We start from the raw sequence: 12381 nt of genomic DNA, 5'->3' as shown, positions 1-12381 counted from the left end.
AATTTCGTTTAAGAGAAACACTAATTCGATTATTATAAAAGAGAATGAGATCGACAAAAGGTTCCTGTAACGGATGCTGTATAGTTCATTTAGAATTTATTTATATATACGAATTCTAGATCCTTCGGTTGGGGTTACCAAAAATTATACAAAAATTATATAAAAATTATACCAAAATTATATGTTCTACAGAAAATATTCAGAACTTGTGAAGAACCATCGTAGGATTGTAACAGTCGTAAAGCGTTAACATTTAAATTCTCAAAAGTGTGCAAAATAAGTCCAGCGATCCGCATAATTTATTTACAGTAATATAAATTCTGTTCAAGCAATTAAATTTGCCGTAGTTATAGTTCCACGAAGTTCTTCTTTTAACCAAGAATGATATTCACGTAGTTTATTGTAACAGTAGCAAAGCGTTACATTTTTTAAATTCTCAAAAGCGTACAAAAAATAAGTCCAGCGATCCGCACAACTTATTTACAGTAACATAAATTCTGTTCAAGCAATCAAATTTGCCGTAATTCGACGAAGTTCTTTGTCTTAACTAAGAACGATATTTATGTAGCAGCAATGACACCGATGCGACAACCCGCCGTCGATGTAGCTCGATATCGGTGAAGTAGACGGAGTGAAAAATCGTGACTATTTTAGATCGACCATGGTGCGGCGATTGATGAATCGACATCGGAGAGGAACAAGGAAAACGAAATAGCTAATGTAAAGGGTGACAGGCGTCCACCGGAGAGCAGCATCGAAGAGTGAAACAGGACCGAGAGAGAGAGAGAGAGAGAGAGAAAGAGAGAGAGAGAGAAAGAGAGGTAGAGGGGGAGAGAGAGAGAGAGAGAGAGAGAGAGAGGTAGAGGGAGAGAAAGAGAGAGAGGTAGAGGGAGAGAAAGAGAGAGAGGTAGAGGGAGAGAAAGAGAGAGAGAGAAAGGGAGAGAAAGAGAGAGAGAAAGGGAGAGAGAGAGAGAGAGGAAGAGGGAAAGGGGAGGGAGAGAGAGAGAAAGAGAGAGAGAGAGTGAGAGAGAGAGCGAGAGAGAGAGAGAGAGGAAGAGGGAAAGGGAGAGGGAGGGGGGATGCTGAGGGTGAAGGTGACGGTGAGGCTGAGGCACAGGAAGAGAGATGGCAAGAGATCCGGAGGGCGAAAGAGAGAAAGAGAAAAGAGCTCTTTCAGAATCGACCGCGCGCAACCTCGACTCGCGGCAATGTGTAGGTTCGCGCGCGCACACATAGATACATCTCGTTTCCTGCTGCAGCGACCTTGAACCTGAACCAGCCAGCCTCCCCTCTGCTCTCGGCGTCCTTCCTCCCCTGACCTCTTCATTGCTGGATGAAAAGCTGGATGAAAATCGATGCGCCGTTTGTTATTCTGTAGTTCTCTCGCTCACATTTTATCTTTCTGGGGCAAGAACGTTCGTTCGTTCGTTCGTTCGCTCGTGTCTCGACGTGTATCTCGATATTTTCTCGTCGCTCGCCGCGAATACTGTCGTTCGCTCGTTTGTTTCTTTTGCATTTCTGGCTTCTTTCGTCCGTGCCAGCTTCTCGAGCGTCGAACGCGTTCGCTCGAGATTAATAGGAAAATTCAATGTCTTTTTCCCGAGAACTATCGGGTTCGCCAATAAATCATCGTTGTTTATCCGTGTCGCCGTCTATGAGAGAGCAACGCGACGACGGTTGTGTCGCTAATAATATAATTAAACCTTTGCACTCGAGTGGTGACTCTGAGGCACCACTGAAATTGTTATAGCATATTATATAGCATATTATTAAGATAATTTTTATATTGACAAAGTTTACATTTAAGATATTGTTAAAAAGTGTAACTGTTTTACGAGTCACCGCAAGACTCAATTTCACATGCGTAAAATGCACTTTGTCGTATAAAATGGGAATACTATAAGTCGGAAAAAATTATTTTAGATTTACGGCTGAAATAGCTTCGAGTGCAAAGGGTTCATATTATTTAAGCAACGTCACCGAGAAGATCAGTCGAGCGGTTTCGGTAGCTCAAAATAGGGCAGCGCTTTTTCTTTGCCTCGTTTTCGGACGTAATTAACTTCGTATTTATCGACTAAGATAGATTAAATCTCTTTTTATTCAAAAATAAATGAGCCAAAGAAATACGCAAATTTTTGTATTCAAAAATAAGCGAAATTAAAGAATAAAATAATGAAAATAATAATAACGTCGAGAGCGAACCAAAGGCAATCCCACTGCAATTTTGATGCGAATAGGCTTCGCAATGATCATCAAAAGGGAACAAAGACGAGCTTTGTGGAATACTAAGTTAGCAAACGCTAACAACCGCGGCTCTCTTCGAAAATTGAGCGTTCGCTTGGCAATTTTCCAATAAACATTGTCCTCGATTCGTGACATTGAATCTTTGGAACGCGACGGCGGAGATTCTATTGATATTTCGAAAGAAAGCAAAGAGCCAAGAACAGTTCGAAATCTCGAGGAAACCATAATCTCCAGAATCGTTCTCGCACACGGACACGTGTTCCGCACGACACTACGCTGCGCTCGCGCGTCGATAATGATCGTCGCGTTATTACAATCGGCGGAGGGAAGGCTTAATCGACTTTGATAATCACAGTTCGATCAAGGCGAATCAAATCGAATCGGATAGAATCTCTCTCCTTCTCTCTCTCTCTCTCTCTCTCTCTCTCTCGACGTCGAGATGGCGAGAGTCGTTAGTGCGCCATACTCGCGCGACGATAGGGTCAGCGCCGTTGACGCGCTCACCGCGACGATCAATCGATCATGGACGACATTAACGAAACGTTAGATACGCTTAATGATAGTCTTTGTTCTCGTGCGTATCGAAACGAAGGAAGACGAACAAGAAAAACAACAAGAGAGAGAGACCCGCGCGTACACCGCGAACGAACAAAAGAAAAATAATCGAGACGCAGAGTCGATCGAGGACGATTCCTCTTCAAAGATCTTCTCCTAGATCCTCTTAACACGTTGACGACCGGTCACCAGTTAACTCCTGTTAGCCAGTTAGCCGTGTTCGACGACTATACTCGTCTTGCGTAAAAAGTAGTGACCACTGACTATTTAAATTGTAATTTTCGTGAAAACGAAAACTCATTATTCTCGACTATTATTTAATAGTTGATATTATAGTTTGATAGTTGCTATTATTTCTCAACATTATTCTTAACTCATACATTAGACCAATATTTTGAGGCCAATTCTATGTACGAAGGTGTTTACATTATTATAAAAATAAGACTTTGCAATGTGACTCTGCAATTTGAATTCTTAGCTTTTATAAGCATTTGATTTTTCCGGCGTTTTTCCTTTATTATATGTTTATTACACGTTAATGTTAAGTGAATAAGTAAATATTAGCAATGAAATTGTTAATTTTATAAAATAAAACCGTCTTTTCGATCCAATATTTTAACAGCGAGTTGTATACTCGACGAGTATAGTCGTCGTCGCTTGATTCTCGCGACACGTATAGGTGCGAGCACTGAAAAGGAGGCGCCACAGTTAACTGGTTAAATCCGTTAAGATATAGATACATTTCGTTTTGGTTTCTTCGCCAGAATCCTTTGTAATTTCTCGTTGTTTCGCGTAAACTCGTGGCAGCCGGCGCGATACGAGCCAGCCTCGTTTACTCGTTCGAAATCAATTTCACGGTGTGAAAGGCTGTGTGCTATTCCCTTCGAGATACGGGCTTTCAGCTCTTCGCAACAAAGAGGAACTCACGTCATTGCCGGCGGCAACCGATCAACTGGAAGAGGAAGAGAGAACGAGAGAGACGGAGAGCGAGAGTGAGAGAGGAAAAGGTCTATGCTTGCTTGGTCGAGTGATAAAAATAACCTTTCTCCGATGATCCGTGCTCCCATTATCGAGCCGACCTTCTTCAGGTACGCGGTACGCTTCTGCCCTTCCGTTACTTTAAGCATAACCTGTCATCCGCTTGCTATAGCGTGCTATACACTGTTCTACGCGAACCAAGGGTCACCTGAAACGATCGTATCAACTTCCTCCGAACGCATTTTCACGCAGGACAACAACCTTTGCCATGATATATAGTAATTTCTCCCGGAAATGCCAAATTTCGGGTTGCTGTGAATTTCCCTGTGCTAGTTCTACGCCTATGTATATATTTCGATGAACTGTCTGCCGAGCGACAGTTATCGTAGCGGTACTACAGCAATTTCTCCCGGAAATGCCAAATTTCGAGTCGCCGCGAACTTCCCTGTGCTAATGCTACGCCTATGTAATTTATTGCTAGGTCGATGTTAAGGGTCGACGGGGTCGGTCAAGCGCGTGATGCGAATTTCCGGAAAACAACGCAAAATGGTCTGTTGGGTGTGAGTCAGGTAAGAAAAACCGCGGAGCTAAAAGGTACGTGACTAATCTCTGTCGAATCGTGGCATGTGACCTCCGAATTGCCTTCGAACTGTATCACGTGGACTCCAAATTGCTTTTGAATCGTGTCGTGATCACAGAATGGTCTTCGAATCGTATTAATTGGCCTCCAAATTGCCTTCGAATCGCGTCATGTGGACTCCGAATTTCCTTCGAATCGTGCCATGTGGCCTCCGAATTTCCTTCGAATCGTGTCACGTGGCTTCCGAATTGCCTTCGAATCGTGTCGTGACCGCAGAATTGCCTTCGAATCGTATCACGTGGCCTCCAAATTGCCTTCGAATCGTATCACGTGGCCTCCGAATTTTCTTCGAATCGTATCACGTGGCCTCCGAATTGCCTTCGAATCGTATCACGCGACCTCTGAATTTTCTTCGAATCGTATCACGTGTCCTCCGAATTGCCTTCGGATCATGGTATGTGGCCTCCGAATAGCCTTCGAATCGTATCACGTGTCCTCCGAATTGCCTTCGAATCATGGCATGTGTCCTCCGAATTGCCTTCGCGAATCGTGGCAAAAAATTAGAAATATAAAAATTAAGTCATCCTTTTTATTCCAGCATTAGTATGTATTCATATTAGTGTACATCGGCATGCTAGCTGCTGCCTTTTTTGCCGACTGCCCCGAGTTTCTATAAAAACGAGTCGCGAAGCTCGAAGAATCGCGACTTAGTATTCTCGGATCTGCCGGTTTCAATTCCGACCTCCGAACAATTCTGAGAGAAATTGCCGTATCTCTGGTTGAAAAGAATAACGGCTGCATGTTTCAGACTATAAAAATTGTCGTTCGAATATCAAGTTTCTTAAAACTGATTTTAAATTTTCGCATAAGGTCCGTTAAGGTGTACAGAAAAACTGTTCATAAAGAGTAGCCCAACAAGTATGTTACGAATGCTAGTAGTGTTAATTAATTTAACACAAGTATCATCCTTCGATTTTTTCCCGTTTTTAGGTACATTGTAGAACTCGAGAAACTGAGCGATACGTGTCTCTTTATATCGGCGGTAATTCGGTCAAAAGGAGGGAAACCCACACTTACAACGGACGAATGTTACAGCGAACAGTTTCTTTTTTAAATCGAAGTGCTGCAACGAAAGAATATGCTACAACGATTGCGGAGAAATACAATAAAAGTAAAGACTAATAAAAGTCTTGCTCTCCAAGAGAGGAAGTAATTTTTATAAATTCATACGCGTATCTCCAATGTATAAAATTTAAATATTACGTATTATAGGTATAAAATATTATAAATCACTCTCCCTCTTGCTCTCCAAGAGGGGGGGTAATTTTTATAAATTCATACGTATCTCCAATGTATAAAATTTAAACATTACGTATTATAAGTATAAAATATTATAAATTATTCTCCCTCTTGCTCTCCAAGAGAGGAAGTAATTTTTATAAATTCATACGTATCTCCAATGTATAAAATTTAAACATTACGTATTATAAGTATAAAATATTATAAATTATTCTCCCTCTTGCTCTCCAAGAGGGGGAGTAATTTTTATAAATTCATACGCATCTCCAATGTATAAAATTTAAACATTACGTATTATAAGTATAAAATATTATAAATTACTCCCCCACTTGCTTTCCAAAAGGAGGAGTAATTTTTATAAATTTATACGTATCTCCAATGTATAAAATTTAAACATTACGTATTATAAGTATAAAATATTATAAATTATTCTCCCTCTTGCTCTCCAAGAGGGGGAGTAATTTTTATAAATTCATACGCACATCTCCAATGTATAAAATTTAAACATTACGTATTATAAATATAAAATATTATAAATCACTCTCCCTCTTGCTCTCCAAGAGGGAGAGTAATTTTTATAAATTCATACGTATCTCCAATGTATAAAATTTAAACATTACGTATTATAAGTATAAAATATTATAAATTATTCTCCCTCTTGCTCTCCAAGAGGGGGAGTAATTTTTATAAATTCATACGTATCTCCAATGTATAAAATTTAAACATTACGTATTATAAGTATAAAATATTATATCTTCGTCTTGCTCTCCAAGAGGGGGAGTAATTGTTATAAATTCTCATACACGCATATATTTTTCGATTTCATATTTTTATCCCACATTACGTGAAATCATTGTATTCAGAAAAATAAATAACTGTGCCGTGTACATTCGTGTGTACATACAACAATATTCGGCTATAACACGAACGATGTTCTAGAACAAACTAGTCGGTTCTAGAATATCCCACTGTACAGGAGAGAGACGAACGATACAGAAACTAAAGGAAAAGAGTAGATAGAATGCCAAGGGAAGAAGAGTATTAAGCTCTGCACGATAAGCTCCGAAGAAGTTCGACAAATCGTTTAATGCTGGCGCGGGGGCGAAAGGGGGCGGCAAACGGAGCACGGAGAACGGAGAACGCAAAGCAAACAACTGAAACTGGAAAGAATAGTCACCTTGACGACGGCGGTTGTGGACGTCACCATGGAATGAATCTTCCTCCGGCAGGCCGACCCGCAACAGCATTCTCCCATAAAAGCTAGGCTAGGCTAGCAAAACTTTTCGTTGAGCGTCGCCGCGCGCAATCAACCTTTATGATACTGCGGCCGCGATTGACACCGGTCTTGTAATCGAATTTACGGCTTCCGGCCTTGCGTAAGTGCTCAACGACGGCGACGCTTTGCGTCGAGGACGCTGGACTAGCGATTCAACCCTTGACGGGGCTCGCGCTCAGACTCGCTCAGACTCGCTCAGACTCGCTTAGACTCGCTTAGACTCGCTCAGATTCTGTAGCATGATAAGCGATAAGCATCGATCCGGAGGCCAGCTAGTCAAATCGTTTACGACCACCGCAATCGCGATCCGAACGCACGCACGTTTGTCCCGCGCGAGAAACCTAAACGAAGACCCTCCGCGAATAAATCACGACATTGATAATACGAGACAATAAGATGCTACTTACGCTGACGGCTCCCCCACTCCTCCAATTTCAAACGCGCCTACAAACCGATTAGAACATTCGGTAACCACCACTCAACATCGTACAGCGGCGGACTAAAAAGTATTCGTACACCTTGTGGAACGCGATGAATGTTTGAAAATTGGTCCGAATGATTTCAATTTCTTTTTTTTTATGTTAGGGAAAATTGAACTTTTCTCATAAATATTTAAAATAGCTACACGAAATATGCTATCATTTCAAGATCCAAATTCACCTTTTGTCGACAATTTAATTTATTTGTATAACTTTAACCCTTTGCACTCGCGCGGTGACTCCGAGGCACCACTAAAATTCGTCGTGTTTCACGTTCTAAGGTAATTCTTATATTAACGAAGTTTAGATTTAAAAAATTATTGAAAGCGTAACTGTTACAAAACTCGACTTCGTGCGCATAAAATACATTTTGCCATATAAAATGAAAATGCTACAAGTTAGAAATATTATTTTACATTTACGGATAAAATAGCTTCGAGCGCCATGGGTTAAAATTATTGAAAATATAATAATATTGAAATTTTATAAACAATTACTCCAATAATATTATATAATTATTTCTATCTCATCTTTAAAAACTAAGTTTAACATAAAACTTAGTTTAATTCGCTGCATAGTGACTAAAATGATTTTTTAAATCTCACTATTATGTACTTGGAACGTCGAGAAAACGATGAACAACTCTCATTTTTTTTTTTAATTTTATTTCCCGAGCCTATAACGAACATTGAACAAAAATGAGCTGAACGCGTTCCAATTGAATCGAGTCTGTTCGTTTCGCAGCGCGAGCTGTACACAAAGGGGCGCTCGGGAACTGGATTTTCCGGAGGAACAGGACTTAACTCGCAATCAGACTAGATGGCCAATGAAAAGCAATTTGGATTTCGATCGGAAGCGACGCTACTACTACGTGCACCGCGATTCGGGTCGCTCGTCCTAAAAAGAAGGACAGGTGCGAGGCGCTTCGACGGGACGATAATTCCCGGACGTAATTCGGCCGGCCGTCTGCTTTCGATAGCAGCGACTCCGTTAGGAAACGAACGGTGACACTGCGCGAGTCGATTAAGCGTCGGCAAATCCAATTCTTTTGACGGAGGATAAGAGAGAAAAAGGAATCGATTGCGAAGGGTGGTCGAGAAGAGAGAACCAATTTCCTTGGAAGAACGTCGCCCCGACGCGAACTTTTTGTAAAACGCATGAACGATTCGAAATCGCTAATCACGATCGTCGATGCGTGCAAACACGAGACTCGAGACACGAAACACGAAACTAGTCGCTTTCGGATATCGATCCCATATATCGGCGGATGGAATTGTGCCAGAAATTCCGCGGCGAGTCGTCGACTCGCCAACGGAATCTCCGCTATTTCCTTTTAATGAACCATATTTTCGATATTGGCAGAGAGCGACTACATGGGTGTCCCGAAAATGTCTCGCAATCCGGAAATGGGACGTTCCTCAGGTCATTTGAAGCAACTTTTTCCTTTGCGAAAATTTTCTCCGAGGCTTCGTTTACGAGTTATTAATGGAAAACACTGACCAATAAGAGGCGAGCTCGGCTGGCGCGCGGCGACCCAGCCAACGAGTGCGCGGAGCCCAGTTCCGCTCACTGGCTCGGCCGGTTCGCGCCAGCTGAGCTCGCCTCTCATTGGTCAGTGTTTTTCGTTAATAACTCGTAAACGAAGCCTCGGAGAAAATTTTCGCAAAGGAAAAAGTTGCTTCAAATGACCTCAGGAATCCCCTACTTTCGGATTGCGAGACATTTTTGGGACACCCTGTATAATCATTCGCCGATCGGCACATTTCGAGCGTCGACGACGGCTATGCGATTCAATCGAAGCTATTATTCGAGCCTCGCGGCTCTCATTTTTATAGTTGCTAACAATCGGTGAATTATAAAAACGAATCGCGAGGCTCGAATAATCTCCTTTTCCCAAAAAGTCGATTTTTGTGCGCAATCTGAGCGCGAATTAAGGAGAAATTACTGTACTTGCAGCGAGCAGGAAAAATTCAAAGAGAAAATTATAGCAATCCCTCGACCGGCTCTCTTCATCGAAGGTAATTCTTTCCGATCACGTTCAAGTTCGTTTTGCAGGTAATACAGTAAATTCCCCCTAATCGACCGTCGGCTTGGGGTAGCACGTCCGTTTAATCAGGCCTCCGCCATGAGAAATCATCAGCTCGTCTAATCATTGCCTTGTTCAAACGGTCTTGGACAATATGCAGTGCTAACAGGCTGTTACATAATAGAGTAAATTCCCTCTAATTGTCCCTTGTAAACAAAAATGGACAATTTGGGAAGTGGAGATACGATTATTCGGCTCATATTTATATTTGTTGGCAATCGATAACTATAAAAACGACTAACCGATTCCTAAATTGTCCACCTTTGTGTACAAACCGAGGGTCGATCAAGGAGGATTTACTGTACAGGGGTTTGAGCAATACGACGATGATCGTTCAGGTTAAATTGGACACGCCTACACTTCGTTGCCGGATATCGAGACGGTGGCTAGACGATCTACGCTCTCTACGTTACTGTTGAAAGGCACTTTGCGATAACTATCAGAATTATATCCCCGTCACTGGAGGAATCCCTCTTGGAAATCCCCCTGAATCTCCCCCTCGACGAGACTCGCACTAATACAAACAAATCAAAACACTGCAACATTTCCAATCTTTGATTCTTTTTTCTTTCATGATACTTTTGCCTTCGTGATCGCCTCGTTCTACCAATTAAAATAACACCAAATACGATATAAATGCGATTGTAATTACATACTTGTATAACAAGCGAAATTGTCCATTTTTGTGCACAAGTTGAGCATTAATTAAATGAGAATTTACTGTCAATTCTATGCACCGAAGCGGCGACTGTGAGGCACCGCTACAAATTTTCATTTCGCGTTCCAAAATAATAACGCTGCCAAATTTGTTTGCATTTAGAAAATTGCGAATAATGTAACTGTTGCACGAGTCGCGAGACTCGATTACATATAAAAATGTAATTTAAAATGTAACGAGTTGGATTTGAAATTAAAATGGCTTCGAGTGCGAAAGGATTAAAAATTGATGAACTATTTTTCAAAATCGTTCCAAAGAGCATCAGACTCTTATATTTTCTAGAAACTGTTAAAATTCTATTGTACTTGCCAATAGGCTCAATTTCATATGCATAAATCGCAATAAATTATATAAAACAGAAACACTGTAAATCAGAAATCGTGATTTGGATTTCGAATTCAAATAGCTTCGACTGCAAAGGGTTAATACTGAATCTAACCTGCCGGTGGAAACGACCGATTTCACATTTTTTCCAGAGTATTAGTTACTAAACCCCCTAACTCCGCGACGCGACGCTATATTTAATCGTCCGGAATATAACCAACGCGCATCTGGATTCAATCCCGCGAACTTATGCAACGAGTTGAACGAATATCGTCCGCTTTGTCATCCTGAGCGAATTCCACTCGCGTTCGACAGCGTCGCGAAAACAATTGGAAACAAATTCTGTGGAGTTCTAACAATCTTTTCATGCCGAGTTTCATTTAAAAAACCGGGGAATGCGATCGGACTTTAACATTAACGCGTATTGTTTAACAAGAATCGGAGTCAGAATTTATCAAGCGCTTTCGTCATTCTTATTATAGCGTGTGCTTGAATCGAGAAGTTTATTCAATCGAAATACAGGGTGTCCCAAAAATGTCTCGCAATCCGGAAATGGCGGGTTCCTCAGATCATTTGAAGCAACTTCTTCCTTTATAAAAATTTTCTCCGAGGCACCGTTAACGAGTTACTAACGAAAAACAGTGACCAATAAGAATCGAGTACGGCTTACGCGAGGCGGCCCAGCCAACCAGCGCACGAAGCCCAGTTCCGCTCGTTGGCTCGGTCGCCTCGCGCCAGCTGAGCTGGGATTCGACCGCCTTGACCGCTGGCGCCGTTGGCTCGGCTGCCTCGCGCTAGCTGAGCTCGCCTCTCATTGGACACTGTTTGTCGTTAATAACTCGTTAACGGTGCCTCGGAGAAATTTTTTGTAAAGGAAAAAGTTGCTTCAAATGACCTCAGGAACCTCCCATTTCCGGATTGCAAGACATTTTCGGGACAGCCTGTATATTGAAATATTCCTACATTTATTCCTATGAAATATTCTTTATAATTTCAATAACGTTGAAATAAAAATCTGGCACGTCAGACGGGTTGGTCTCGGATTAACGTTTCACCGTTTCGCGTTACGCTAAACGCGGCATGGATTCGCAAAACGGGACGAGCTCGTGCCGACTGATTGGCCTGATTGCCGACGGTCGTAGGTCAATAATCTGTTGACGCGAGACGCGACACCAACAGCGTCGTCGAATTGTCCAACACACCTAACAGAGTCCTGTACGCCTACCGCAAACGCGTGACCATAAATTGGCAGTCGACAGCCCGTTTCTTCGAACACGAATGTGAAATTGGATTTTGATATCGAGTTCAAACCGACCGGCCGGAACTACAACATTCCGTGGAATCTACCCTTTGCATTGTAATATCCTGTCAGACAGACTCGTTATGAAAATTTCGAATATAATCTATTAAATATGAATGTTGTTCATTTCTACGTATATGTACAACACATGTATAATAAATACAAGGTGTCGCAAAAATGTCTCGTAATCCGAAAATAAGGGTTCCTGAGATCATTCGAAGCAACTTTTTCCTTAGCGAAAACGCAATCCGCGGCTTTGTTTACGAGTTATTAACGAAAAACAATGACCAATGAGAGGCGAGCTCGACTGACGCGAGGCGCTCCAGCCAACGAGCGCACGAAGTCCAGTTCCGCTCATTGGCTCGACCGCCTAGTGCCAGCCGAGCTCGCATCTCATTGGCCAGTGTTTTTCGTTAATAACTCGTAAACAAAGCCGCGGATTACATTTTCGCTAAGGAAAAAGTTGCTTCAAATGACCTCAGGAATCACACCTTTCCGAGTGTTAACATAATTATGGGACACCCCTTTTTGTGTAGAAAGTT

General features: G+C 41.8%; 1 protein-coding gene across 5 annotated transcripts in view; it reads right to left on the bottom strand.

Annotated features, from left to right (window-relative positions):
* Ae2 (anion exchange protein Ae2) overlaps positions 1–12381 on the bottom strand; it is a 105858-nt gene that overhangs the window by 38141 nt on the left and 55336 nt on the right. For 2 of the 5 annotated variants that reach the window (XM_076521854.1, XM_076521871.1), the window contains exon 1: positions 6834–6955. The exons of 2 other annotated variants lie outside the window; for them this stretch is intronic. In XM_076521854.1, the coding sequence (XP_076377969.1) occupies positions 6834–6911 (78 nt within the window). In that variant the 5' untranslated portion in view covers positions 6912–6955. Of the gene's footprint in view, positions 1–6833; positions 6957–12381 lie in introns of those variants that run through there. One more of the 5 variants, XM_076521859.1, reaches the window with a different exon arrangement.

This window comes from Megalopta genalis, chromosome 1 (assembly GCF_051020955.1).
Source record: "Megalopta genalis isolate 19385.01 chromosome 1, iyMegGena1_principal, whole genome shotgun sequence".
Classification (NCBI taxonomy): Eukaryota; Metazoa; Arthropoda; class Insecta; order Hymenoptera; family Halictidae; genus Megalopta; species Megalopta genalis.
Note: the sequence above shows the minus strand (reverse complement) of the source record. Positions and strands in the feature narration are given on the sequence as shown.